The sequence below is a fragment of the Ambystoma mexicanum genome, chromosome 5q (assembly GCF_040938575.1).
Source record: "Ambystoma mexicanum isolate Mex_15411 chromosome 5q, UKY_AmexF1_1, whole genome shotgun sequence".
Classification (NCBI taxonomy): Eukaryota; Metazoa; Chordata; class Amphibia; order Caudata; family Ambystomatidae; genus Ambystoma; species Ambystoma mexicanum.
In genome coordinates this window covers 97,740,231-97,765,877 of record NC_090933.1, presented here as the reverse complement: position 1 = coordinate 97,765,877, position 25,647 = coordinate 97,740,231, and the positions used below count along the sequence as shown (strand labels likewise).

Below are 25,647 nucleotides of genomic sequence, written 5' to 3'. Positions count from 1 at the left end.
GAGACCGCACCAGGCCCAGATCTGGGCGACATGCTGCCTCATTGTCAATTCAGCGTCTAGGGGAACACCCACTCTTAGCCACCAATATTGGGTTATTTGCAATGATAAAGCTTTTATACTTGCGGGGAAGTTGTTTTAAGCATGTGACTGGATGCAACAATTATGCGCTCAGTCTTGTCAGAGTTAAGGGCCAAAGAATGTGTTACCATCCAGCCTGAATGGCAGAATGAATGGTGTAAATGGCCGGTGTATCTTGTGAGGGGATGTCTGAGCTTTAGGACGACCTGGGTATCGTCGGCATGGTTGATGTAAAAGATGCTCAGATCGTCAAGGAGCCCTAGAAGGGTCAAGATATAGATAAAGAAGAGTGGGCAAAAGACAGAAGCCCTGGAGGACTCCACCGGTGATGGGTGCCAGTAAAGAACTGGCGTCATCGATAGACGACTTTGGCATTGCGGGGCCCCAAAAAGGACGCCACCCATTTGGTTGTTAACCCAGAGCAGCACATCAATGATTCTAACCTGGTTACCAATAGGGCATGGTCAACCAGGTCGAAAGAGGCAGATAGATCAAGCAAAATCAGCAGAGCGGGATGGCCCCGATCCATGATGCCGGAGAGACTTGATTTTTAAGTTGGGAAACATAACCTATCCATGGCTGTTTCACTAACTGCAGGCCAATGATTTGTCTTTTCAATAACGCAAGCGCCTTTAAATACAGGAGCAGCTTATGTACAGAGCACACAATGTGTTTTAATATTATATACACATTTCGAATAGTATGTTTAACTAAAGATGTTGAATTTTCTTTTTTATTGTGCACACGATGCAAAAAGGTGTAGTTCTAGGTTTGTTAATTTCAAAAGAAATACAAAATTTGAGAAGCCATCAAATCTGGCTAACCATAAAAATGAATTTGAACAGCAACCCCATGCATAGTACATTAGGAGTTCCTTCTAGGCAGCCCCTAATGCATTTGGCCAAATAAAAGGGAAAAGAACAGCACAGCAGACTGAACCAAAACAATGAAATGCTAAACTTAGTCTCGGTCACATATGTGAATATACTTAATCTTAGATCAACTGTTTATGGATAGGGCACCTTTGTACTATGTAAAAGGACAACTATTTAGGATAGCGGTGTGTATGAAATATATGTGAAAGGATATAAACCATAACGCAGGAATATAAAATGCAACTAATTAATAGGCAGGTCAGTCTTCCCAAGAGGCCTGACCAGAACAGTCCACATGTTAAGAAAAGAGAACAAATACCAGTCCAAAGTTCTTTTCCCCAAACCATCCACCTTATGTCTCTTGCTCTGACACCTCCAAATAGTGCCACTATATTAGAAAATGCGAATTCATACCTGGGAATGGTGAGGTAATACATGAGAAGGCGGGTCAGCTCGGCACACGTGCAATGTTCTCTTAACCAGATGGAATGGCGCATGCAGATCTGCACGATTGCTCTTCCAGCTCGGTCTCTAGTGCCTAGTGAAATGAAAGAATAAACAGATTAATTTATTGAGCGACGTAACAAAACAGTTAAACGGTTCATGTGCTTAAATTCCCAGCAAAAGCTGGGCACCCTTTTGTCCTGCATCAGAAATAGAATCTGGTTTTAATGTTACTTTTAAATGTACATAGTGCATCTATGCAGAGACCGGTAACAATGCAGCTCTAATCACGCAACTGCTAAACGCGGCAAAAACAAGCCTGGCCCAAGGATGGAAAAACTCTGAAAGCCCAGTGGTTGCGTGCTGGTGGGTCAAAATATGGCACACACTGGCAATGGAAAAGGTAGGAGCCATAAAAGACAACAAATACTTGAAATTCAGAGAAGTCTGGGACCCATTCATAGACTACGTCAAGGACAGGGAAGCCTACTTCCAAAGACCTAACCTGCTGAGAACGATCCTGAACTAAGGCCCCCAGTAAGACGGAACCTCAAAGGGGCCCACAACAACCACTACCCCAGGTAAACAATACTTGAACCGCAAATAACGGAGTAGGAACACGGAACCAGGCCAGTTGGGGGAGGAAAGGATGAAAGGGGACAAACGTTATTTATCTTACTACAGACCAAAAGAGGGGGGGAGTTATTAAAGTTAAAACTTATGGACTTCCAACATACTTGGAAAAGAGGAATGCGGGGGAGGGAAAAGGTAGACGTTTAATGGATAACTACTGTATGTTTCCTCCCACATATAAACTTGTAAATTGAGTCCATGAGAAGAAAAAGTTGGTAAAAAAAAAAAATTAAAAAAAAATGTACATAGTGCTATACATTTACCTACTAATAATTTGGGTACAGTAACAATGGTGTTACAATGTTTTATCATCAGGTCTCATATAGCACCACTTCTGACATTTGTATGTGTGGTGATTTGGGTCAGTGAGGAGAAGCGCAGGAAGGGTTTAGTAACATAGGAGGAAAGCAAAATCACTGTTGCGAACATTGTGATGCAAGGCAGAACAGAACCAATATGTTCTTTTACGAAAAAAGGTCTGCATGTTAATAAGCATGTGGCGATACCAGATGCAGGGTTATTTTCCTTTGGTGGTTGGGTTGCTTGATGCCGGGAGGAATTCGAAGATATTATTTCACCCTGGGAGTACACAAGCATGGGTGTGCTTTGGCACGTTAATCGGTGTGTGAAAATATGAACAATTTGCAAACATAGCTTAACATTGCAACCATAACGGTGCATAAGGTTGTAAAATTGGCCCTGCGTGGCATTATATGGCAGAGCAGCGCCTTAACAAGGAAGCACATCGAATTTGGGAAGATGCAGAGTATGTTTGGAGGTCCCAGAAAACTCTTTATATAGCAGTTAAATTAATAGTGGATTGTCCCCGTGTTTAAACCCTGCAATGATAGTTCGGACTCTAATCCAATGTAATGGTGCTCTATTCCATCCTTCATGGAAGAATGAATGTTGGAGGAGCCCTTGCTCGTGGTCCAACCCGCAGTCTGCAGTTTGCGTAGGTGGTCTGTGTACGAACGCCTAAATGGGAGAGCTGTTTTAGCAGCGTATTGAAAGGATAGAAAAAGGTGTAAAAAAACAGAATTACTTTTAATATGTTTGTATTTATGTATTACTAAAGGCCAGAAGTACCTAAGAACATGAATGATGGCAATGTCAGCACAGAACTAAGTAAGTTAAATAGACATTCGGAAGTACTCTATACGGGGAAAGGTTCACATTGCTCAATGGCTCAGCAAAATAGTGCAGTCTTCCACACTTATGAAACATCAAGCTCTTCCAGTCCACTCTCTTTCCTTTAAATTGCAGCCTGAGACTGATGTGATTGGTTGGGGTATGAAGACGGCCGCCAGATGATTTGATATGTGAATGAGAACGTCCAATCTTAACCCATAGTGGAATTCTCTGTATTCTCTTTAGAGTCACCATCCATTCAGCGTTCAAACACCCCAATGATACTACCACCCTTCTACCACCCTTCTTATAACAATTACATCAGAAGAGTGGCGGTCCTCGGTTGGGGCAACATTTTGCTCACGTTAAAACTTTTCGCAAGCTAATATATGTGGATTAGATGTTTGGGCAATGCTTGCTCTTGCTGTCCCATCATCCTTGATAATCAGCGCATCGGTAAGATGCCAATTCGGTCATGGATGCTGTGGTCCTAAATTTGAAAAGCATATCACAAGATTGAGATGGGTACTGGAGGGGTGGGTGAGAGGTAGGTCGACACAAGGAAACACATTGGGGCTTCATTACAGCTGGAGGGGTAGGGGGAGAAGCAAACATAACATTCAGTAAATGAGTTCAAGGCGGCCTAAAATGGACAAAGTGGAGTAATCCCAATGTGAGAGCAAAGGCGGATGGTCAACAGAGACTATGGTGTGGCAGCATGGAAAGAAAAGGGTAGACCAGATACTCGTACTGGTCATAAAGTACTGTCAAAGGCTAGGCTTCGTCATACGCTAGCCCGACCACACATGTTTAAAGGGAAACCCATGGGTACATCGCAAACGTTTCAGTATACCCATCAAGAAGATCCAAATGATCAATGTTCCTGTGAATGGACATCTTACCATATATTTGATGCAAACCTGCTCATTAGCACAGACGTACCTGGTATGCAAATTGCTCCAGACTGCAGTAATTCTTGATTGATTTCAAGCAACTGTTTAGGCAACCGCTGGCTAAGTTCTGAGAGATCTTCAGAAAGCTCTTTCCTGTCGCTTTGGGTGGGTGAAAGAGATCCATTTGCCGCTGTGATCAACTGATCCCGTTGGTAGGCGTGCTTGGAGTCTTGAATGGCCGTTTCTAAACAAAGATGAAAAGGGACCGTTTACTGTTACAATAGGTACACATTTTTCAGTAAAAGGTGTACAGGCTAGTTAGCATGCCAAATCATCACTGCAACAACAATTTAGAGAAGAAATGTAAATCTGTAATGCTCCCAGCATTCTTGCGCGGCTGCATATGGGGGACAGGGCCGTGGACCCAAGCCTGTTCGTTCTCCGCTCTGCTACCATTTAGCATGGACTTTAAAACTGCAACCAAATACAATTCTTAATGCCATTAACTAATAACAGCGAAACACCTTTTATTAATTCATCATATCATATATAATAATTTGATATGCTTATCAAGGGGGGGCTGTGTTTGAAACTTAGAACCAGTTACTCCTAAGCAGTTAAGCCAGATAAAACTAAATAGGGCACTTTAATTAGAGGAATGGGACCGCTGCACACTTGCGCTTGCAGACGCATGCATGATCAAAGTTCCACTAATAATGGTCTAAATTAGCCCATTTAGTATGGAGTATTTTATCCCCCATGCCAAGACTTTTTGACAGATAAGCCAAAAAAAGAATATATATATATATATATATATATACACACATATACACATATACACACACACACACACACACACAACTTTCAGACATATTCTAAGTCTTATTTGTAGCATGCAGCGGCAAACATGACCCATTTAAAATACAAATATATTTGACTAAAACTTGTTTTCAAAAGCACCGCTGTGGTAATCTAGTAAGAAAAGCACACATTTCTAAATTCGATTTCGTTTAGGCTTTTCAGAAAGACTGAGTTTACAAAAAGTATCTATATCTTCACCCATTTTCATCCCATTTAGAAGAAGTGATCATTTTATAAGGTATGGTTCACAATGGCACTCCACTGCGGAGGTGGACAGTGCAAAAGACTTGCACGGTTAAAATGGAAACGTGTGTCCAAAACATGTGCAACATCGATGCACCTGCTTCTTTGGAAGACCAGCGTTTGTCCTCGGGGAGAAGTTTGCATTGCCACCTCCTGTAAGGTGACCAGTAAATATTCTGTATTATGCATTGCTTGGTAGGAAGCTAGTTCAAATCCACTTTCATTCTAAAAGCACAACAGCATCTCTTGGTCCGCTGGTGATCTGTTAATGCGCGGCCCAGCAAGGAAACCCATTTGATTTTACTTGGGGAGCAGGCTGGACTAGACTCGAGTTTAACTAGTAAGCGAGACATAATCGATGCTGAAAAGGAGCAGATTTTGAAAGACGGAGGAGGAGTTGCGACTCATGGATTTAGGTGGGAGCACATTGTTCAGAACTTCTGAGAGGCAGAGGTCGAAGTGAGCGGGAGCCGTGTTCCCATACTTTTTATTTTTAAGTTTCACTGTTCCTATACTTTTATTTTAAAAAGAAACCGTTCTGGATGGTTTGGTTTTAAAATAAAAGTGTAGCAAGAAGTTGAAGCTTGCATTTCAGTGCAATGCACTGCATATTCCCATAAATAGCAGGTGTGTTTGTTTGGGGGTTTGGATTGTGTGTGGGAGGGGGCGTATGGATGGGGTTTGTGGGGAGCGGGGCAGACCAGCAGGGAACATAGTTCCACTACTTATTTCGTACACTTCGACCACCGCTGGGAGGATGTTATTCAGAGAACTGAAATGATTTTAAAGGCATGGTCTAGTAAAAAATTTTATTTAAAAAATAGATAGGCAACATAAAAAAAATACTAGCATTCTCTTTTTTAAAACTTCCTTTGTAAAATTTTGAGCTATTCAAGCTCAAAATTCGCAAAAGAAAGCACATGGGCGCATCCATTTTGTGAAATGGATGCCCTCCTGTGCTGGCTTTTGCGGCACTAATGAAGGAAAAGCCAGCCAGCTGTAGTAAACAAAAGCTACCGCTGGGTGGCTTTGCCTTCATTAGTGCTGTACGCGGAGGACGGGGACCGGAGACCAGAGGAGGAAAGCTGCAGCTGAATCTCGTAAGTGCTATTTATTTATTTTTTTTTAAATAAGCACTAGCTGCGGTTTTTTTTCTACGTTTTCCGGGCTGGAGGAGCCCGGAAAACTTATAAATAAAACCGCAGCTTTAAAAACGTTGTATTTATGTTTGCGGTCGCTTTTGAAGCGACCGCAAAAATAAATACAACGTTATTGTGTTGGAAAACTCTGCAGTTTTTCTTTCCAAGTTTCTCCGGCTCGGAGGAGCCTGAGAAACTCTGAAAGAAAAAACACAGCGTTTTCCAACACAACCGCGTTGTGTTTCTGCCCTCTGTGGCTATCACTTTGGGTCTCCGGTGCTCCGAGGGGAGCACCGGAGACCCAAAGTGAAAGCCACAGCAGGCGGAAACACACCGCGGTTATGTTTACATGCCGCTTAGTGTTTCTACCTACAGCTGATTTCCCATTTGGGGCTCTCGGGCTCCCCGTCGGGAGCCCGAGAGACCCAAATGGGAAATGCTAAATGCTGCGTTGTTTCTGCCTAAATCTGCTTTCCCATTTGGGGCTCTCGGGGGACAATGGGAAAGCAGATTCAGGCAGAAACAACGCGGTTGTTTTCCGCAATGCCGTGTTGTTTCTGCCTGAATCTGCTTTCCCATTTGGGGCTCTCGGGCTTCCCGTGGGGAGCCCGAGAGCCACAAATGGGAAAGCAGATTCAGGCAGAAACACAACGCTGTTGTGTTGGAAAACTCTGCGGTTTTTCTTTCTGAGTTTCTCAGGCTCCTCCGGGCCGGAGGAGCCTGAGAAACTTGGAAAGAAAAACCGCAGCGTTTTCCAACACAACCGCGTTGTATTTATGTTTGCGGTCGCTTCAAAAGTGACCGCAAACATAAATACAACGTTTTTAAAGCTGCGGTTTTATTTCTAAGTTTTCCGGGCTCCTCCAGCCCGGAAAACGTAGAAAAAACCACAGCTAGTGCTTATTTAAAAAAAAAATAAAAATAAATAGCACTTACCGAGATTCAGCTGCAACTTTCCTGCTCTGGTCTCCGTTCCCCGTCCTCCGCGTACAGCACTAATGAAGGGAAAGCCACCCAGCGGTAGCTTTTGTTTACTACAGCTGGCTGGCTTTTCCTTCATTAGTGCCGCAAAAGCCAGCACAGGAGGGCATCCATTTCACAAAATGGATGCGCCCATGTGCTTTCTTTTGCGAATTTTGAGCTTGAATAGCTCAAAATTTTACATAGGAAGTTTTAAAAAAGAGAATGCTAGTATTTTTTTTTATGTTGCCTATCTATATTTTAAATGAAATTTTTTACTAGACCATGCCTTTAAGTTAAGCCAACCCCTTCCAAAATTCTATCGACACTGTATTGGGGTTTATGCCACCGAGTTTACCATGGCATAAGCAGATGTGCCATGGTAAAGCAGAACAGAACCCAGGTCATTGTAAATCAGCTGTTCCTTAAAGTGTGGAAGATAAACACCAGTAGATATTAAAATAAGGATTTGATGAGCATGAGCTAAAACAGCTCCTGAGCATCAGCCACTATTCAGGAAGCAGGAGCTACTCTGGGAACAAAGAGCCAATACAACTCAGTAAACAGCACATGTAACATCCACATTGTCCATTACATTTGACCCATTGTGCTTTAACTATCTTCTAAATGTGTTCTAATGCTCCTTTATTAACCACATTCCAAACGCACAAAGTTAATGTCAGGGAGGTACATTTGTATAGAGCGAGTTGGCCTGGGGAGTCGAGAGTAGCTCCTGTTAGCTGCTGGTGTCCAGCTAACCAGGCTCTCTTCTAGGCTTCAAGCAGGAGCCAAAATAGCTCCCAGCAATGTCGAACCAGACAGTGTTGAAATTGGGAATTGTGACCTCATCTGCATGGCAGCAATGGAAAAGATCAAATTTAAAAGGTGAATTTTAAAAATATGAACTGCTCAGGTCAGCATTTAATGACTGCCACGTTTGCAGGCATTACCAACCTGCCTGCAATTATTTGCAATTCACCCATGTGCGACTTATGAGGTGTGTTCCCCTACTACGTCCTCCTGCTGGATGGTTCTTTGGTGATTTTGTGTTGGCATTATATTTTTGGGTTATTTAAAACTAGAGTTTGTTGGTACCATCTGATGAGAATATGACTCTTAGCCACCTCGCATACTGTGTAATATCCAGACCTAAATCTTTAATTCTACTGATTCAAATGCAGTGGGGGCTCGTCCACAGGGGGCACAAGGAAGTCCCCTCTCTTACATTTCGGGACCCTCCAGGCCCCCCTGAGGATACCCAGAGCATAAAAAAACACATTTGCGAAGAATCTTAAAACATTTAAATGATTTGCTAATGCAATGACTGGTGGTGTCCCTTATGCCCTACACAACACTTTAAATGGATGAAGTCCAGCGAATTAAACGCCCATGCAGTCACTCATGTAAAGCTTTGTGAAAGGCATCATGGAGAACATGGGCGACGCCACGCCCTTCAAGATGCATCAGGGGCTAGAAATTCTGAAATTCTGTCGTAGGAGGCATCCTGAAGTGCTCTTCACCCCTCCCTCTGTCTGTCTCAGATCGGAGCGGGGTCCGAATACAGAACCTGCCCGCTGCCTGATACAAGCACAGGCAGGAGGAGGAGTGAAGGGCTTCTCCTGACCCTGTGCCTTACAGAGAAAGATCACCACCACGGCCTGCTCACGTACATTTTTTAAATAAAGAAAATGTCATGTGCGATTATGTGTGTGTGAGAGAGAGATAGTGTGTGTGACGGAGTGCATCCGTGTGAATTTAGTGTCTGGTGTTTGCTGTGTGTATGATTGAGAGAGGATGTATGGGTGTGTGACTGCTTGGGTGCGTGTCTATATGAATGTGTGGTGGTGTGGACTCATACTTGGAGGGGGCATTGGTCCAAAGAAAGCACCCTGCCTAAAACTAAGGGTGCTTGTCAAATAAAATAGTCCCTGGCTCAAACTTCTATCCAACTAATCTGGCCCTACTAAAGAAAACAGAACTAAAAAGAGGCTGCAGCAATGACCTCTTTTTCAGCTTCCGCTTGGCCCAGGCACTCAGGTGCTCTGTTGATAGTTCCGAGTTTGTTTAATATCATAAAAAATAAAACAAGTTCTTAGCTTACTTGTGGGCTTTGTTAGTCCAAACAAAAAGTTCCTCCGTATGGTTTCCTCTTCCGCAGAGTTCCTCTTAAGACCTCTGCAGGATCTCTATTGTGTCAGTCCTCTAAATAAAAATGTGTATGCCTCCAGGACGCCCCAAAGTCCTACAGCGTTCAAACAAACTTGTTTTCTCAATGCACGTAGTTCACACAGTGCGCTTGCCCACTCAGGATTTCTAAGGTTTCCCAACCACCTTGACACACAATGTTCATATATCTGCCACTCTGGCTCACAAAGGGCTCTTCCACACTTGTGTTTCTAAAGGTTCCCGTAACCTCGTCGGCTCTCCCAACCTGGATTGGAAGTGTTTGTACTTCTTTCATTCGGATTCTCATTGGGTGAATGCCTGCAGGGTTTCCAAGGCTCCTGTAACCTCGTCGGCTCTCCCAGCTTGGATTTGAAGTATTCATATAGCCTTTGTTCTGATTCTCATTGGGCATTTGCCCGCGTGGCTTTCTAAAGCTCCCTGTAACCTCGTCGGCTCTCCCAGCCTGGATGTGAAGTATCCAAACTTCTTAGTGGTAGTCTCTGTGGGGCGGAGAGCTCAGGGTTCCAGGCTCTCCCCAGAGAGCTGGTCTCAGAATCTTTGACTGTGCTCCGGGTCCACCACGGCCTGTCCACGCTTGCGCCGTCTGAGGAGACCATAAGTCTTCTCCTGACCTGGACTGCAAAGTTGGAGAAAACGCCAGCCTTTCTGTGTCCTGCTAGCATTGGCCTAGCTCTCCACGCTCCAGTGGGCTCCGCGGCCTAGTATGTGCCTGCCCCTTCAGGACATCTCCTTCAGAGGGCTCGCCTTTGCATAGAGTTCGCACACCCCTGTACATAGGAGTTTCCTTCTTTCCATTCACAGTTTACCTCCTGTTTAAATATGTCATCATGACTTCTTAGATGAAATTCAGGACTGCCCGACAGGATGAAAGGTCTGACAAGGATTGGTGTAGTCAAAACAGGAATACAATTATGTTGTATAATTCCCATATACGCAGACAATGTATTCCGGTTTGGTAGGTACTTATCTGACTGGGAGTCCTTGTCCCTGAAAGGGGAGTCACTTCCATTGAGGTCCCACTTGTCCAGTCCCCTAGGTCGAGCAGAGCAGGCCCAACTCCCTTGCCTCACAGGGGTTGGCTCTCCTCTGGGGAGAATCAGCAAATTGACTCGATTTGTCACAAGATACATTAAGTATGTGGCTTCTAGAATCAGCACATAACTACAAGAAATGCTTCCACACTGTAACCAGATCTGTAAAAACGAATTTTGTAATGTTGGTGCAACGCTTTCAACTTCGTCGGGTACCATCACCATTTAGAAGCAGAAACCCAAAACACAGCAACGACTTCCGAACATCCAATAACTCTTCTTGGTTATATTCTAAGAACCTTGGGGTCATCTTTGACTCCACCCTTTCCTTCTCCGCCCACATCTCTGAGGTCTCTAAAAAGTCACATTTCCGACTGCACCTCCTCAGAGATACTCTGCCTTTCCTCTCCTTCCCCCAGAAGCTCATGGTATCCCAAGCTCTGGTTCTCTCTAGCTTGGACTATTGTAACAGCCTCTTTCTAAATCTACCAGCCTCTACTCTCCGCCCTCTGCAACTAATGCAGAACAGGACTGCAAGACTTATCCTTGGCCTCAAGCCCTGGGATCGTATCTCTCCAGCTCTGAAATCTCTCCACTGGCTCCCAGTGGATGCAAGGATTCATTTCAAAACCTTCTGCATTGTCCACAAGGCTTTCTGGGGCCTGGGTCCAAAATACCTTCAGCTATCCCTCCGCAAATACCTCCCCTCTCGAGCTCTTCGCTCCTCTACCTCCAACTCCCTCAGGGTCAGTCGTTTTTCAAAGAAACGAGCTGGGGGTAGATCTCCGTCTTAGGCTGGGGCCTCCCTTTGGAACAGCCTCCCTGCCACTCTAAAACTTGAGGAGAACCATCTCCGGTTTCAGAAGCACCTCAAGACTTTCCTCTTTTCTTCTGCCTTCGCTCCCCCTCTCCCCTGCTGATATGTTCTCTCTTGGCACAGTGCACCTGGCCAACCTCTGTCCTTCGGGCCCAGGTACCTGCTCACCCTGCCACCCTCCCGCACTGCCTCCGGTCCACCCCTTGCACTGGGGTCTGTATCTGTGCCCATACAGCCCCCCTTTTTCTTCCTGCACTTATCAGACCTACCCTGTCTGCTGCCTTAAAACTAGCACTTGTAAATTGCTGGCTGCATTACCACGGTTTGTTGCCTTTATTATTTATTTATCGTTATTTATCCGTTTCTCCTCTGCTTCGCACTTTCCACTTCTCCCCCCTTCCATGCACTTTTCCCCTCCCCCCTCTCCCATGCACTTGCGTGTTCTCAATGTCACTGGGCCTAGTAAGATCGCTGTTTTGTTCTCCCCTGTTCCCCTCCCTTGCCTTGTCGCGCTCTGAAACACTTGTGTACGAGCGCGATAGAAATAAAATATCAATCAATAGTCTCCCACACTTAGGTCTGGGAACAAGTACATCCTATACCCTTCCAATTCCCGGGGCTTCACCCTCGCCACTTTACTTAAGAGACCTCTACAGCCAACATTATTGAGCACTGTCAAAACTGTCCCACAGTGAGAGACAACATCAAACACAGACCTACCGGAGGGCAGGTATAAGGCCGGTTTGATCTGCAGGGACTACTCAGACAAACCACTAAATATGATAAAGTGGCCAGCAGGTACATCCAATAAATTTATATTAGCTGCACATCTAGCATTTTAAGCGTATATAGCCTGCAATCAAAGTAAAATGGATAACACCAGCCTCTTATTTCCAGAGTTTCAGCAAGACTAGTCTTGGCTCTGGTCAGCCTATCTACTAGGGTTGTGGTGTGCAGGGTGACAGAGTTAAGATCCCCTTAGTTTCCCTGAAATTAACCCTCCATCTGGTTTAGGTAGACCACCACTTCGTCCACCATCCTCTCTACTTCCGTCACTTTTTTGTGAATATCTCCAATTGTCATCAAGACATCCAGAAAGACCTTGGCCATATCCACTTCTGAGTGCGAAGCCGAAGCTTTAGCTCAAAGATTCTCATCTAGTGACAAAATCCCCATTATGTTTTTTAGTACACTGCACTGAAATTTTAACTACAAAAGAGTCCAGGTATGGGTCTCCCCCAAACCATCCAGTTGCCAAAATAGTACCCTGTAATTGTAAAGGTTTTGCAGTATATCCACCTCCAGGCATGAGGAAGCTTTCTTGATCCAACCTTCTGGCAAGTCAACCTTGGAGACCCCTGGTTATGGCTCTGCTCTCCACCTCACTGTCGTTGGATACCAAAAACTATCTTCAGGTCTCTTCCTTCCAAAGGTGCTGGAGACAAATGTGGATCTGGAAGGGATCCTTCTGAGGGTTTCAGGGCCCCTAGAGGTTGATGTTTTGACAATAATAAATGTACATGTGCCACTGACAGTTAGAGGGCCCCTACTGGAGACCACTGGAGACGATACGAAGGACAGTGGTGAGGATCCACTTGGATTGCTAATGATAAGGGGGGGGACTTCATTGAAATCATGGAGCATAGCTTTGAAAGATCTAAAGCAGGCATGATTGGCCAATTTGCAGACACCCTGAACAGACGGATTTATACAGAGAAAGTCACCAGGGCACCTAGGAATTCTCTTGATCATCTTCTGTGCACTAATACTTTGAGGCTAAATTACTCGTCACTACAGGGAGGGCGCGTGAAGGGGAGACAGGGAGGATTAGGAAGTCAATTTAATTAGCAGTGGGATTATTTGACCTCTTGCTCCTTTCAATTTTATCAGCATAAAAAAAAGGTTAAGTAGCAGGGTATATGGAGACTTAATGCTTTCCAACCGCAGGGCAAGGACATTATGCAGCACACTCACAGGGGACCCTTCAACCCAAAGTGCGGCCCGGGTAAACCCGTGCTGAATCACTACCTTTTTTTGTTGGTTTTTTAATTTATTTTTTGTGTTTCTTTAAAAACTTGAACAGGTTTCTTGCAATTCCCCTTTAAAGGTGCAGAGGGGTACACTAATAACTGTTGGTACAATGCATATACAGACCCCATTACAACTAGAACGCCAGTGAAAAGGAGATGTGCTGTATGGGGGTGGCAGGCCTCTGGAGCAGTTCACTTAGAAGAGCATGAAAGTGGCAAACGGCCAATATATGATGGAAGGTGAGTGTGAGGCTCATACTCCCTCATAGAGAAGCAACATCTTGAAGGAATATGTAAAGTCGAGAGTGATGAAAATGCTTTGGCTTGTACCAACGTGAGTAGTGGCTAAACCACCTACTCGGCCATCACACTTTTGCGAAACAAGAGTAATCCCAATCAAAGGTGAAACAGGAACAGTTAAGAGATATACCTCCTTCACTTTTAGTGGTACAGTGAGCTGAGAAAAGGTTTGGTTTATACTTTAACCAAACAACATTTGCAAAACTAAAACACCACCTCTGTGGAGCGAACACAGAATAAGCAAGGATATAAATATGCAGCCCTCTCGATAATGAAACTAGCGTTCAAGGCAAACAAATAACACACTGTTAATAAAAGAATATTTTCTTGTGCGAAAAATGGACTGAATGCGACCTAACCAGTCTCTAGGGCCCAAAGATGGACATGGGGGATTTGGCAGTCAACCATGCTTCTTCGTGCTGTGCAAGCAGTTCGAGCCAGGCCCCAATGAGCGGCTGTGCTGTTCCAAACAGGGAGCATGTGTGAAGCTGGAGGGAGTGAGTCGAGCTGAAGTTCGCTGTAGTTTTAAGCAGCGTTCCAAGAAGTGTGGAAGGGAGTAGTTTCTTACCTGCAACTCCATTTCTCCAGCGTTGGTATCTTTCATGGATTCACATGCTGTGAATATGTCACGTCTCCCAGTGTGCCCACTACTAGGCAACCCACTAGGCAACCCACGATCAGCCCGCATCTACCTGGCACATCTTTCGCTGCACATCGGGGCACAAGAACACGACCTTCTGCTCGACACTGGAGAAAGATAACTGGTTTTCCAGGTGTTTTCCGACCTTCATTGTCCTGGCAACTCCCGTGGAAACTCTCGTATGCTTTGCAGCACCGCCGAGGAACACGGCGATTCACGCGTCACGTGAGGTGAACTGCTGCCAATCACGTTCATCCTCTGCCATCACGTGATTTTCCCACGCTGCCGCGTTTTTGCATCATGTGACTACAACAAACAGTCAAAAGCGCCGGAAACCACAGTGGTAGCGCTTCTCAGCTGCTTCTCGTAAGGACTGTTTGGCGTTATCGTTTTCATCAAGGATTCATTGGCTCTACGACCACGGACTGCTTTTTGGATACTCTACTACTTCTTGGCTTCATCTGTTACCTTTGTCTTGAAACTTTTTTTGGTTACTTCTAAAGATATTCAACCGTGCACCTCCTCCACGGATTGCTTAAACGGACTATCCCTTTGCTTGGACCTTGTGCTTTGAATTGGTTTTGACCCCATTACGTGTTTTTGGACTCCTCTTTGGACTCCTCTTGTGCCAACTTGCCCAGGTGTGGAACTACTACCCAAGCCTCTCTGAAACCCGGCCCACTGTCCCTGCTGGTTGCCCCTAGTGCATGACGACCTGACCCACAGCTCATCTAGGTAAGCCTTGCTACAATCAGTTCCGTATTGCTGTGTCCATATTGCATTAGCTGATAACCGTCTATTGCCTTACAGTGGTCAAAGGGGTTCTTCCGGCGTTTCCTGGTTCCAGTTGACGGCTCACCACACCTGTGGCCTCAAAGATTGCACAGACAGTATTTGGTCATTCTGTCTGTGTGGTACTTGGGGACGGAGGTATTCAATAATCGGCACGACCATCAAGATCTGAACAGAATATTCCCCGTCGTCAGGCTGGGAACCTCGGTCATTTTAACTTTGCGTTTTTCCTATGGAAAACTTCGACACTTCAGTGTTCTATCAACGTCCTTTTTGGGTGCTTTATTACCCACCAATAGGACGTATGGTATAAATAGCCCTGCCCCCATGGCTTCCCTTCAGATTTGAACCTCCAAAGTAGAGGAAACTTGAACCAGGTTTGCCTGCAGGGCCGACGCATGTGAATCCATGAAAGATACCAACGCTGGAGAAATGGAGTTACAGTTAAGAAACTACTCCCTTCTCCAGCATTGGATCTTTGATTGATTCACATGCTGTGAATAGATTACATAGCAGTACCAATCGTGCATGGTGGCGTGTAAAGGCAAACCAATATAGAACATATTCACATACATGAGACCAAGAAACCCATCCAGTGATCAAGTCAAACAACTACCCCGAAGCTGCAGGGCTTACCTTATTGAAACAGGCGTTGCAGGACTGCCCGTCCCACCTGCACATCCTCACCATGCTGCTGCTCCAGACAGTAATGCCGGGTAAAGGTATGCGGCACCGCCCAGGAGGCCGCCTGGCAAAGGTCCACCGGCGGAATCCCAGACCATAGTGCCGCCAACGAAGCTGTAGACCTCGTCGAGTGTGCCTTTTGAGTCCTTCCCAAAGGCTTTCCAGCTTTATCGTGGCAGAACGAAATAGCAGAGGACATCCAACAAGAAAGTCCTTGTTTGGAGATTGCCCGTCCTTTGACGGACGGCCCATAAGCCACAAACAGCTGCCTAGATTGCCTCAAATCTTGAGTACAATTCAAATAAAAGTTTAACGCCCTCCTCACATCCAGCGAATGCAAAGCCCGTTCTGTAGGCGTGGAGGCTGAAGCAAAAAACGAGGGCAACACAATAGAAGAGAGTTTGTGAAATGTCGTTGGGACTTTTGGGATAAAGCGCAGATTTTTAGCCAACGCTACCTTGTCCTTCAAGAACCTCAAGTATGGAGAGTCCACAACCAAGGCTTGCAACTCAGACATCCTCCTAACCGAAGTAATGGTCACCAGAAAAGCCACCTTCCACAACAAAAACTGCAAAGGAGTCGTCAACATCGGTTCAAACGGTGGTCTCATCAGACCCTACAGAACCACATTAAAGCTCCACACCGGCGGAAACTTCTTGACTGGAGGAAAAGTACGGAACAGATTAGACGATCACTAAACAGAGGTGCTGAATGTCGCCTCCGAGTAAATCTAGAAATTGCTGCCAAGTGTACCTTTACGGAGGATAGCGCCAGGTCTCTTTTCGCCAACTGCAACAGGTAGGGAAGAACTTGCTCAGGTGAAATGTTCAAAGGGTCCACCTCCCGGCTGGCCCTTACACCACACACAAAACCTTTAACATTTACACGCATAGAAGACATTTGTGGACAGTGCCCTTGCCACCTCCAAAATTCGCCGACAGTCACATGAAAGCCTTTACAGGCCAAACTCGGCAAAGTCAGGAGCCAAGCCGTCGGGCTGAGAGATCCCGGATTGTGGTGCCACACAGCACACTTGTCCTGAGACAGAAGGTCCAGCGCCGGTTCCAACCGAATCGGCTCCTCTACGGACAGATTAAGGAGATCTGAGAACCATGGCTGCCTGGCCCAGAACAGAGCCACCAGAATCACACGGCATGGGTATTTCCGAATCCACTGGAGGGTCCATCGAATGAGTGGAAATGGAGGAAATGCGTACGCAAACCGACCTGTCCATGGTAACGAGAACGCATCCCCTAGAGATTCGGGGTGAGCCCACCTGCTGGTGAACTCCATGCACTATTTGTTCTCCCCCGTTGCGAAGAGATCCAACGGAGGAAGGCCCCATTTCTGGAAAATCATGGCCACCTGTTGATCCTTCAGCTGCCATTCGTGGAGCTGGCCTACATCCCCGGTGAGCGCATCCACCTGCACACTTAAAACTCCCGGCAGATGAAACGCCACAATACCAATGTCGTGCAACAGAGCCCAATGCCAAAGTTCCTGTGCTTCTTTCGACAGCACCCTGGAATGCGTGCCCCCCTGTTTCCCGAGATAAAACATCATGGTGGTATTGTCTGTCAACACCCTCACCTCCGAACCGCGTATGCGCGGCGGAAACGATTTCAGGGCCCAATGTACCGCTTTCAACTCGAGCACATTGATGTAGAACTGAGACTCCACCGAAGACCACAGGCCTTAAACCTGTAAACCGCCGAGATGCGCTCACCATCCTGTCTGAGAGGCATCCGCCACAATCGTAAAGTGGCACTCCAGTTCCAGCAACAGGATGCCCCGAACCAGATTGTCTGAGTACTGCCACCAGCGAAGAGCTTCCACCAGACTGCCGTTGATCACCACCTTGTTGGACCACGAGCCACGACTCTGAGCCCACCGGTCCACGAGGAACTCCTGCACCGGCCTCATGAAAAGATGACAGTTTGGCACCAGCGGAATGCAGTACGTCCATGGCCCCCAACAGTGACATGTAGGACCGGACCGACACCCTTGCACCAATCTTCCACACCAACAAACACCAAGTCCTTGTAAGGTTACAGAAAGGACTTCTGGAAGTTTATGGCGAAGCCTAGCCATTGCAACAGCTGCATGATGGCGCCGACACTGTCCTGCGCTTCCCCTGGTGACGAACCCCGCACCAGCCAGTCGTCCAGGCACTGGAATACGTGATGACCCTCCTGTCGGAGCCATGCCGCCACCGGCGCCAAACATTTTGTAAATATCCTGGGAGACGACTTTAAACCAAACCGGAGTACCCGAAACTGGTAATGTTCTTCTACGTCAAACCGCAGGAACTTACGGTGCTGTCGACGCATGGGAATGTGGAAGTACGTGGAAGTACGTGACTTCCTGAAGAGAAGAGTGAGCATCTTGAACTTCAGGCGCTGCAGAGTCTTGTTCAACACCCAAAGATCCAGAATGGGCCGCCACTTGCCGTTGGGTTTCTTCACCACAAAGTAATGAGGATAAACCCCTTGGCCTCTCTCAGACCACCGGAACCAATTCTATAGCCCCTTTCTGTAGCATAAGTACAACCTCCTGCCGCAGGATGTGAAGGTGAGGTTGCACGGCATACACTGGATGAATGGAAATCGGGGAACACGAACTCCAGCGAGTGGCCCAGACACACCGTGTCCAACACCCAACGGTCCGACGTAATCTTGCACCACTCGTTCATGTGCATTGTCACCTTGCCCCCCAGCAAATTGTCCTGAAGATAGTCATTGTTGTGGCTTAGCCTGTCTCCCTTTAGAGGAGGAGGGCTGCAACCCGCTTTTCCTTGAGGCCTGAAAGTCTTAACTCTTCTGCGCTGACTGCGCCAACCTCCTATACCCCTGGGAGGAATACCCAGACCGACCGTAACCCCGGTCTCTTTTGGAAGTAAACCGGGCATTCCCCGAAGCCCCTCAGAACGGACGAAAGGAGCGAAAAAAGTGCTTACTCTGCAAAGCTCCCAACGATTTAGCAGTCTCAGAGTCCTCCTTCATTCCCTTGAGGGCCTCTTCAATTTTCTCACAAAACAACTGCTCCCCCTCACAGGGCATGTCCAGCTACTTATAAAGCACCTCAGGCCGAAAGTCTCTGCACTTAAGCCAGGCTTGGCGACGCAGCACTACGCTGTTGTTAATCTGCTTACAGCCGGATTCTGCAAGGTCAACGGCAATATTAATCCTGTGATTGGAAGCTTCCTCCCCTTCATGCACCAAAAGCATGGGGGACTTGAGGTGCTCCTCTGGCAGATGTTCCAAAATAGGTGCTACCCGATGCCACATCTCACGATCATAGCATGCCATGATCGCTAAGGAATTGGCCGCTTTCACCGTCATTGCCCCAACAGTCAAAACCTTCTTCCCGAAGGCATCCTGTCTCTTGGCGTCACTGTCCAGAGGAGTAACACACTTATACTGACTCCGGCCTTTACGGCTAGCCACCGCCGACGCCACCGACTCCGGAGTGGGGTGCGACACTAAGCACTTCGGGGTAGAGTCCGGGGCCTTAAACTTCTTCTACAGCCTCCCTTTGACAGCCGGTTCACAGAAGGGATGTCGCATTGTGCGCAGGCCCTCCTGCCACACGTGGTCCAGGATAGGCACAGTGAATACCGCTTTCCGCCTCTTGCCCATGTGGTCGAACAGGAAGCATTCTTTCCGCTCTTCCTCAGGTTTCAATCCAAATTCTACACACGCCTTAGCCATCATGGCGTGGAACGCCCCCACATCATCGGGAGGGGATGGTTGCGCTGGACTATGAGGCTGTTGCACCTCCCCGTCCGAATCCCACACCGTGTCCCTCGTCGGCGATGAAGAGCCAGTAGACATGGTCTCCCAAGGCCCACTGTCCGGCTCCGACAGCTCACCCTCCTCAGGGTAGGAACGTGGACGATCTTCACTCCCCAGCAGTCAAGCCAGTCCTAGCCGACTAATGCGGTGGAACACCAGCAGCGTCCACAACAGGCCCCACCGGAACCACATTCAGAGGGGGTAACCTTGAACCCAGCTGGCCGAACAAGGATTGCAGCGCAGACAGAACCTGGAGCGACAACATAGCTTGCGAGTTCAACCAGCAGTTAACTAGTTGGACCAGCCTCCAGGGCCCCCGATGTTGAAGGTCCAACACACTGCAGCCCCAAGACCGACGGCCCCAACACCGGCTCCCGGTCATCGTCCACCTCCGAGGACACCGAAAAAGCGGCCATCTCATGATGTAGAATGGCGTCCGGCATCAGCGAGTCAAAGGCGGAAACCTGCCACGCCCCACTCGTCGGCACTAATCCGTCCGAATCCATCCTTGACGAGAAAAGCATCAGGCCTTTATCAAACCCTGCCGTCGTTGGAGCCGATGACACAACCGTTGACGACGGTATTGTGGATGGAAGAATAACCAGGGACGACGGGACCCAGTCAACGAGGATGTCGGAACTGCCACCTGCTGTGCAGATTTCCCAGGCGAACCGGCCCACTTAGCAGAGCTGGACCGGTGCTTAGAGGACTCCCTACTAGAAGACAACTTGTGATGGTCCCCTGAAGAGAAGCGCTTTGAAGAGTCTTTCCTGGCCTTCTCCAGAGACGCCGACTTCTCAGGCCTACCACCAGACCCCCGGGAATGGTCCGGCTGACCATGTTTGGACGAAGCAGCCCCCTTCGACAGTTGCTTACTAGAAGAGGTTTGACCACTTCCCGACCTCCGACCCAGGAACAGGACAAGATTTCTTAGCCGGAGGCTCGGCCGACGCATCCCGGCGATAATCGGCCACCTGTACAGGCCGCTCAGATGACAAGCTCAGGACTAACCCCACCTCAGAGGTGGCGTAGGTGACATCATGAAGCCAACAAACCAACCGCCGATTGTGGTCCTTAAGTGTCTTCTGCTGAAAACCCTCTACAAATGTCGCAAGAGTCGTGAGTCGGCAGAGTGATGGGGGTAAATGCAGTAGATGCAATCCATATGCCAGTCCCCATCATACACCTTCAGCCCGCAAGTCGCACAGGGCCTGAACAGAGACTTCTTCTGAGTCCCAAAAGACATTGCAAACACAATAGCACAAGCACGTGCAAAAACCATAACGAACACAAGGTGATCCCAACACTTTGGAGATGGTTGAAATCTGAAGGGAAGCCGCGGGGCGGGGCTATTTATACCCTACGTCCTTTTGGTGGGGACTAAAGCACCCAAAAAGGACATTGATAGGACACTGCAGTGTAGAAGTTTTCCAGAGGAAAACGTTAAGTTAAAATAACCGAGGTTCCCAGCCTGACGACGGGGAATATTCACAGCAGTCTATATTACAAAGCAGCCCAATTACGTATACTACGGGACCATATGAGGGAATGACACCAAAACCTACTGGGCATACCTAGAAGATCGAGCCGCCCATCCGTTAAATGTTAGGGATTTTCTTTGGTGCTCACTGACTGCAGTTCCGGAGAGCTTGCATTCTCACCTTACGTTGGGAGCCCTCTGGTCACTCTGGCATGACAGGGGGTACAACAAAGTGCTTTCATCATGGCCCTCACCACTGTCCTCGGTATGCAGTGCCTCATTTAATCTTGGAAGTCTGTGCTTGCAACCCTCACAGAGATGGTCAGATCTGGGCCTTGAGAGGGTCGGCCAATTGTTATAAAATTGGACTTCCCTAGACCCACATTTGATTAGGGAGTGATGGAAAAGACACAAACTCTGTCTTCGAATACATTCGGGTGAAAGGCATCTTACCGACCGAAATGGGAAAACTCACTGGCAAGGGACCTTACTGCTTTTGGAAAAACCCTAGACTCAGCTGACACTAGAAAGGGCATCCTATCTAAACTATATAAAGTTATGAACTCGTCGTCGCTGGCAGGGAGACAATAACCCTAGCAGGGGTGGGGAGGGTAAATATCAGAGGAGGGGTGGGCTACAATTTACAAGGTTACGTTCCACAGCAATCTGTTTACCTCCACAATGGAGCATAACTACAAGATAATGGGATGGCATAGGGACCCCTTGAAGATATCTAGAATATTCCCGGGAGCCTCTCCTCTATGTCCCAGGAGATGTGGGGAGGTGGGTTCTCCTTCACAAATGCGGTGGCACTGCCCCTAGCTTAAGGTGTTTTTGAAGAAACTGAGGAGCTGGATGAAAGATACTATTGAATTCAGCTAGAGCTAGATCCCTTGAAGATGCTCCTGTGGATTCCTTCAAAAGATGGGAATGAGCATAGACTTCCTAGAATGTGGGAAGCAATTCTAAGAGCGGGTCGCTGGCCATCACCCAAGGTTGAAAGAATGAAAACCTCCGGTCTAAGGAGGTCTGGGAACAGAAAGCACATGACATGATGTTTACGGAAAGACTGGCGGATATGGGGAACGATAACCTGGAGGAATTCACACAGGATTGGTTTTCGCTTCTGCATGGGAAGGGGAAGGAATGGCTGGAATTTTAAATGGATGTAAGCGGGGGCACAGACACATGGAGGGGTAAAATGTTAGGGGGGGGGCCAACATGCTGGATTTGCCTTTACCAAGGACTGTGCACCAGAGACAAACCAATAGCGGGTTCCTGCAACACGCGGATGAGCTTTCATTTTTAATTATTCGTGTGGGAGGTGGGAGCGAGCGTGGGGGGAGCCTAGTGGAGTTACTATGTGCATGGTTGGGATTGGTCATTCACGGTTTAGAGGGAACTTACTGCAATTTTCTTACAGTTCGACACAGACTTGGTCTTGGGGCTTCCACTGGCGGGTGGGGGGGGGGGCGAGGCGGGACATAAGCTGGTATAACAGTTCCCCATTCTGGTTATATGTGCCTTGATTGTTTTGAATAAATGCCAATAAAAAACAAAGTTTAAAAAAATAATCTTCCATTTTTACATGCATGGCAATTTTCCTAGCTATACATGTCTACATTCATATAATTCATCACTCCAATAATACAAAAATTAAGCGCATCTTTCCATTTCTACATAACTAACATTTTTCCTAGGAGGGCGTGGCCAGCAATCTGAGTAAAACGGCATCCCCTGCAACTCTTGCCTGATCCGAGACAGATCCGCTCCAGAAGGACCTCATATTTACGTGTAAGTCACCTAAAACGGAAGAGAAGCTAGGCGAATATCCAGAGACTTAGCCAGCGACCTCTGCAGATTATAAAACTTTGAGCTCTGGCAGTTCAGAGACCTGAAGTTGCAGACGCCGAAGCTGAATGGGAACCAAGATGGCGCCTGTGAAGACACAGCTCTGCAGATTATCACAAATCCATGGTGGAGAAGTGTGGATACCCCTAAACCACCCAACCCGCTCCTCGAGGTGTCCTCGGTGTTGCACTCTTAGAGCAGCACGTAAATGAGCAAGGCACCTGAGACGCAAGTAGAACCCAGACTTGAGAAGAGGTGAGAGTGCATCGACCCCTGCCCCCTCTGCCCCCCTCTCAGGGGTGGAAGCGCTGCCCTGACAGGGACGCGAACACATCAGCGCCTGTGTGGGATGGCTGGGCGAGGACCCCCCCGCTTGCCAGCGACAAGCAGCAGCACACCAAAATAAGGCACCCACTGTGCTAAAACATGGACCCACATGGCAACACACAGTGGCGAACGGGAGATACACGCACAGCAGGGAACTGGGAACGTAATCTGTACTGAGCCTGCTACATTTCGCATGGAGAGTAGTCCCTCAAAGCGAACCTCCATATCCTGAACGCCACCCTTTTTAAAGAGACTGCAATACACACACAGACTAAGGAAAGCCTCCAAGGCTGAATCAAGTCGCCAACATTAACACCATTCTAACAGCTGCAGTAAGAATTAGAGCTCAAACTGGTGAGTCGGATCACTCCATCATAGTTGTGCTCCTGTTTGGAATCCCGGCAACTACTCCGGGAACAGACACAAGCCCCCAGACAGCACACAAACGTTACGTGAACTCTGAGGTATATACCCCCGGAGAACACTGCAAGCCGGCCTGCAATATATAATTGTGGACTGCCCTGGATTATTACAGGTAGCAGAGTGAGCGACTCGGAGCCCAGACGATTGAGAGTGCAGGTCCCAGGACCTCACGGGACACAGCAATGACTCGCAGAACTTGGTTTGCGAGTTTGTGTGTCTAAAGTACTCTGTTTCACAAGCCCAGACTTTCCTTGCTCAAGGAGAACTTCAACACTAACTGCACGCCAGTGGATACCCCAAATCAAGAGTGCACTCCATTGGACCGTGAGCCACTCACTTCAACTACAAGCCCCAATTGCAAGCTGTACATAAGGACTGTCGGTTGTGTGGACATTGGAAGTACAGCTACAGAGTAAGGGTCAAACCACAAAGAGACCCACAGCATTGGAAACTGGGGTTGTTTCACGCCAACAGCAGGAAAAACCCCAAGAACATGGACGTGGACCCAGGAACAGCACAGCACGTAAACAGCTTCACAATTCCTGGCCCGGGAGCAATAGTATCCCAAGCGGGGAGCCAGAATTCTCCACATTTTAGATGCATTCCCAGGCCAGCTAAAATGAAGGGAATGCAGACAACTATGGACAACTACACTAAGAATTCATCACAAGTGCCCACAAAAAATAAAGATGAGCTGACGCAAGATACAGACAGAAATACTGTGGGAGCAGAGTGTCAAATCCTTTAGGCCATAGCAGAACTAAAAACTTCTCTGGAGTCCAAAATAGACACGGTTATGGTGGCCGTCGGGCTCCTGCGCCAGGACGTCAAAACACTGGCTGAAAGAACCACAAACATTGAAACGCAGCTCGGCAAAAAACACCACAGAGATCTGGGAAACACACTTAGACGTCCACATATTAAAACAGAAGGTCAAAATACCGGAAAATAGAGCGGAGGAGGCTGACAACATCAGAATCCTCGGCTTACCGGAAGGAGAAGAAAGAGCAGACCCCACATCATATGTGGAAAACATGTTTCTACAGGAAATAGGACCAGGCAACCTTACTCAAGGCTTTACAGTCGAGAGAGCATACAGAGCCCTGACCAGACCACCACCCCCGGGAGCCCCTCCAAGACCAATAATAGCATAAATATTAAATTACAAGGATAGAGAGAAAATATTGTCATTCTCAAGAACAGGTGGTACTCTACATAGGGCATCAGTGTGTCTTGCAGTTTATCAGGACTACACCATACAGGTGTAGAGATACAGAGCTTAGTTTGCATCTGCAAAAGAGACACTCGGGGAAAGCAGGCCTGAAGTATATGCTCATATACCCGGCCCGCCCGAAGAACCTGTATAAGAATCGCTCCCTAATCTTTGAACTCTCGGAAGATGCACACACGGATGGACAGAAGGAGTGGACCCCCCTCATTCCCCCGTGGAATGGACACTCGAATAATCCCACCTACAAGAACTGACAGAACATTGAGTAGCATGGTTACAATATTGAGCGGCACAGACAAACCAAAAGGTACTCTCGTAGAACTACAGAGATCAGTACAGCACTCATGAGCTTCTTCTTTGCCTACTATTTGACTGGCTACCTTCTAGGAAACACTTCCTGATTACCTTGTGGCGGGACTGCATCCACAAACCAAAACCACAGTATCTAGTGGAAGGAGGCCGCCCCCTGGCAGCTCGTACTCTGCCCTCACCTTTCTTTTTCCGGTTCTAGTTTATGAACCCACCCGCAGTGTACCTGCCTCCCATTCCTGTGACTGAGAGCAGAAGCGAGAGGCGGATATGCCTGAGCATGTACTTTTTTGCTGGGCGATTGTTTCAAGTTGGGGAAGTTGGGAGGGGGTTAAGGGACCAATGTGTGCCTATGTTAAACCCTATATGTGAGTGCGACCGTACAAGTGAGGAAAAGGTTCCTTGATAAAAAGACAACAGACGCAAGTGTAAATTAAACACAGGGACATTACTTAAGACTGTCCGAGTTGCCACTATGGGCACCATAGACTCCA

General features: G+C 47.3%; 1 protein-coding gene across 4 annotated transcripts in view; it reads right to left on the bottom strand.

Moving 5' to 3' along the window:
• The window catches only part of PLEKHG4B (pleckstrin homology and RhoGEF domain containing G4B), a 646,071-nt gene that overhangs the window by 335,446 nt on the left and 284,978 nt on the right, over positions 1-25,647 (bottom strand). For all 4 annotated transcript variants that reach the window (XM_069620594.1, XM_069620595.1, XM_069620596.1 and 1 more), the window contains 2 exons: positions 4,104-4,298; positions 1,368-1,491 (listed from right to left, as the gene is read on the bottom strand). In XM_069620594.1, coding sequence (XP_069476695.1) covers positions 1,368-1,491; positions 4,104-4,298 — 319 coding nt within the window. The remainder of the gene's footprint in view (positions 1-1,367; positions 1,492-4,103; positions 4,299-25,647) is intronic.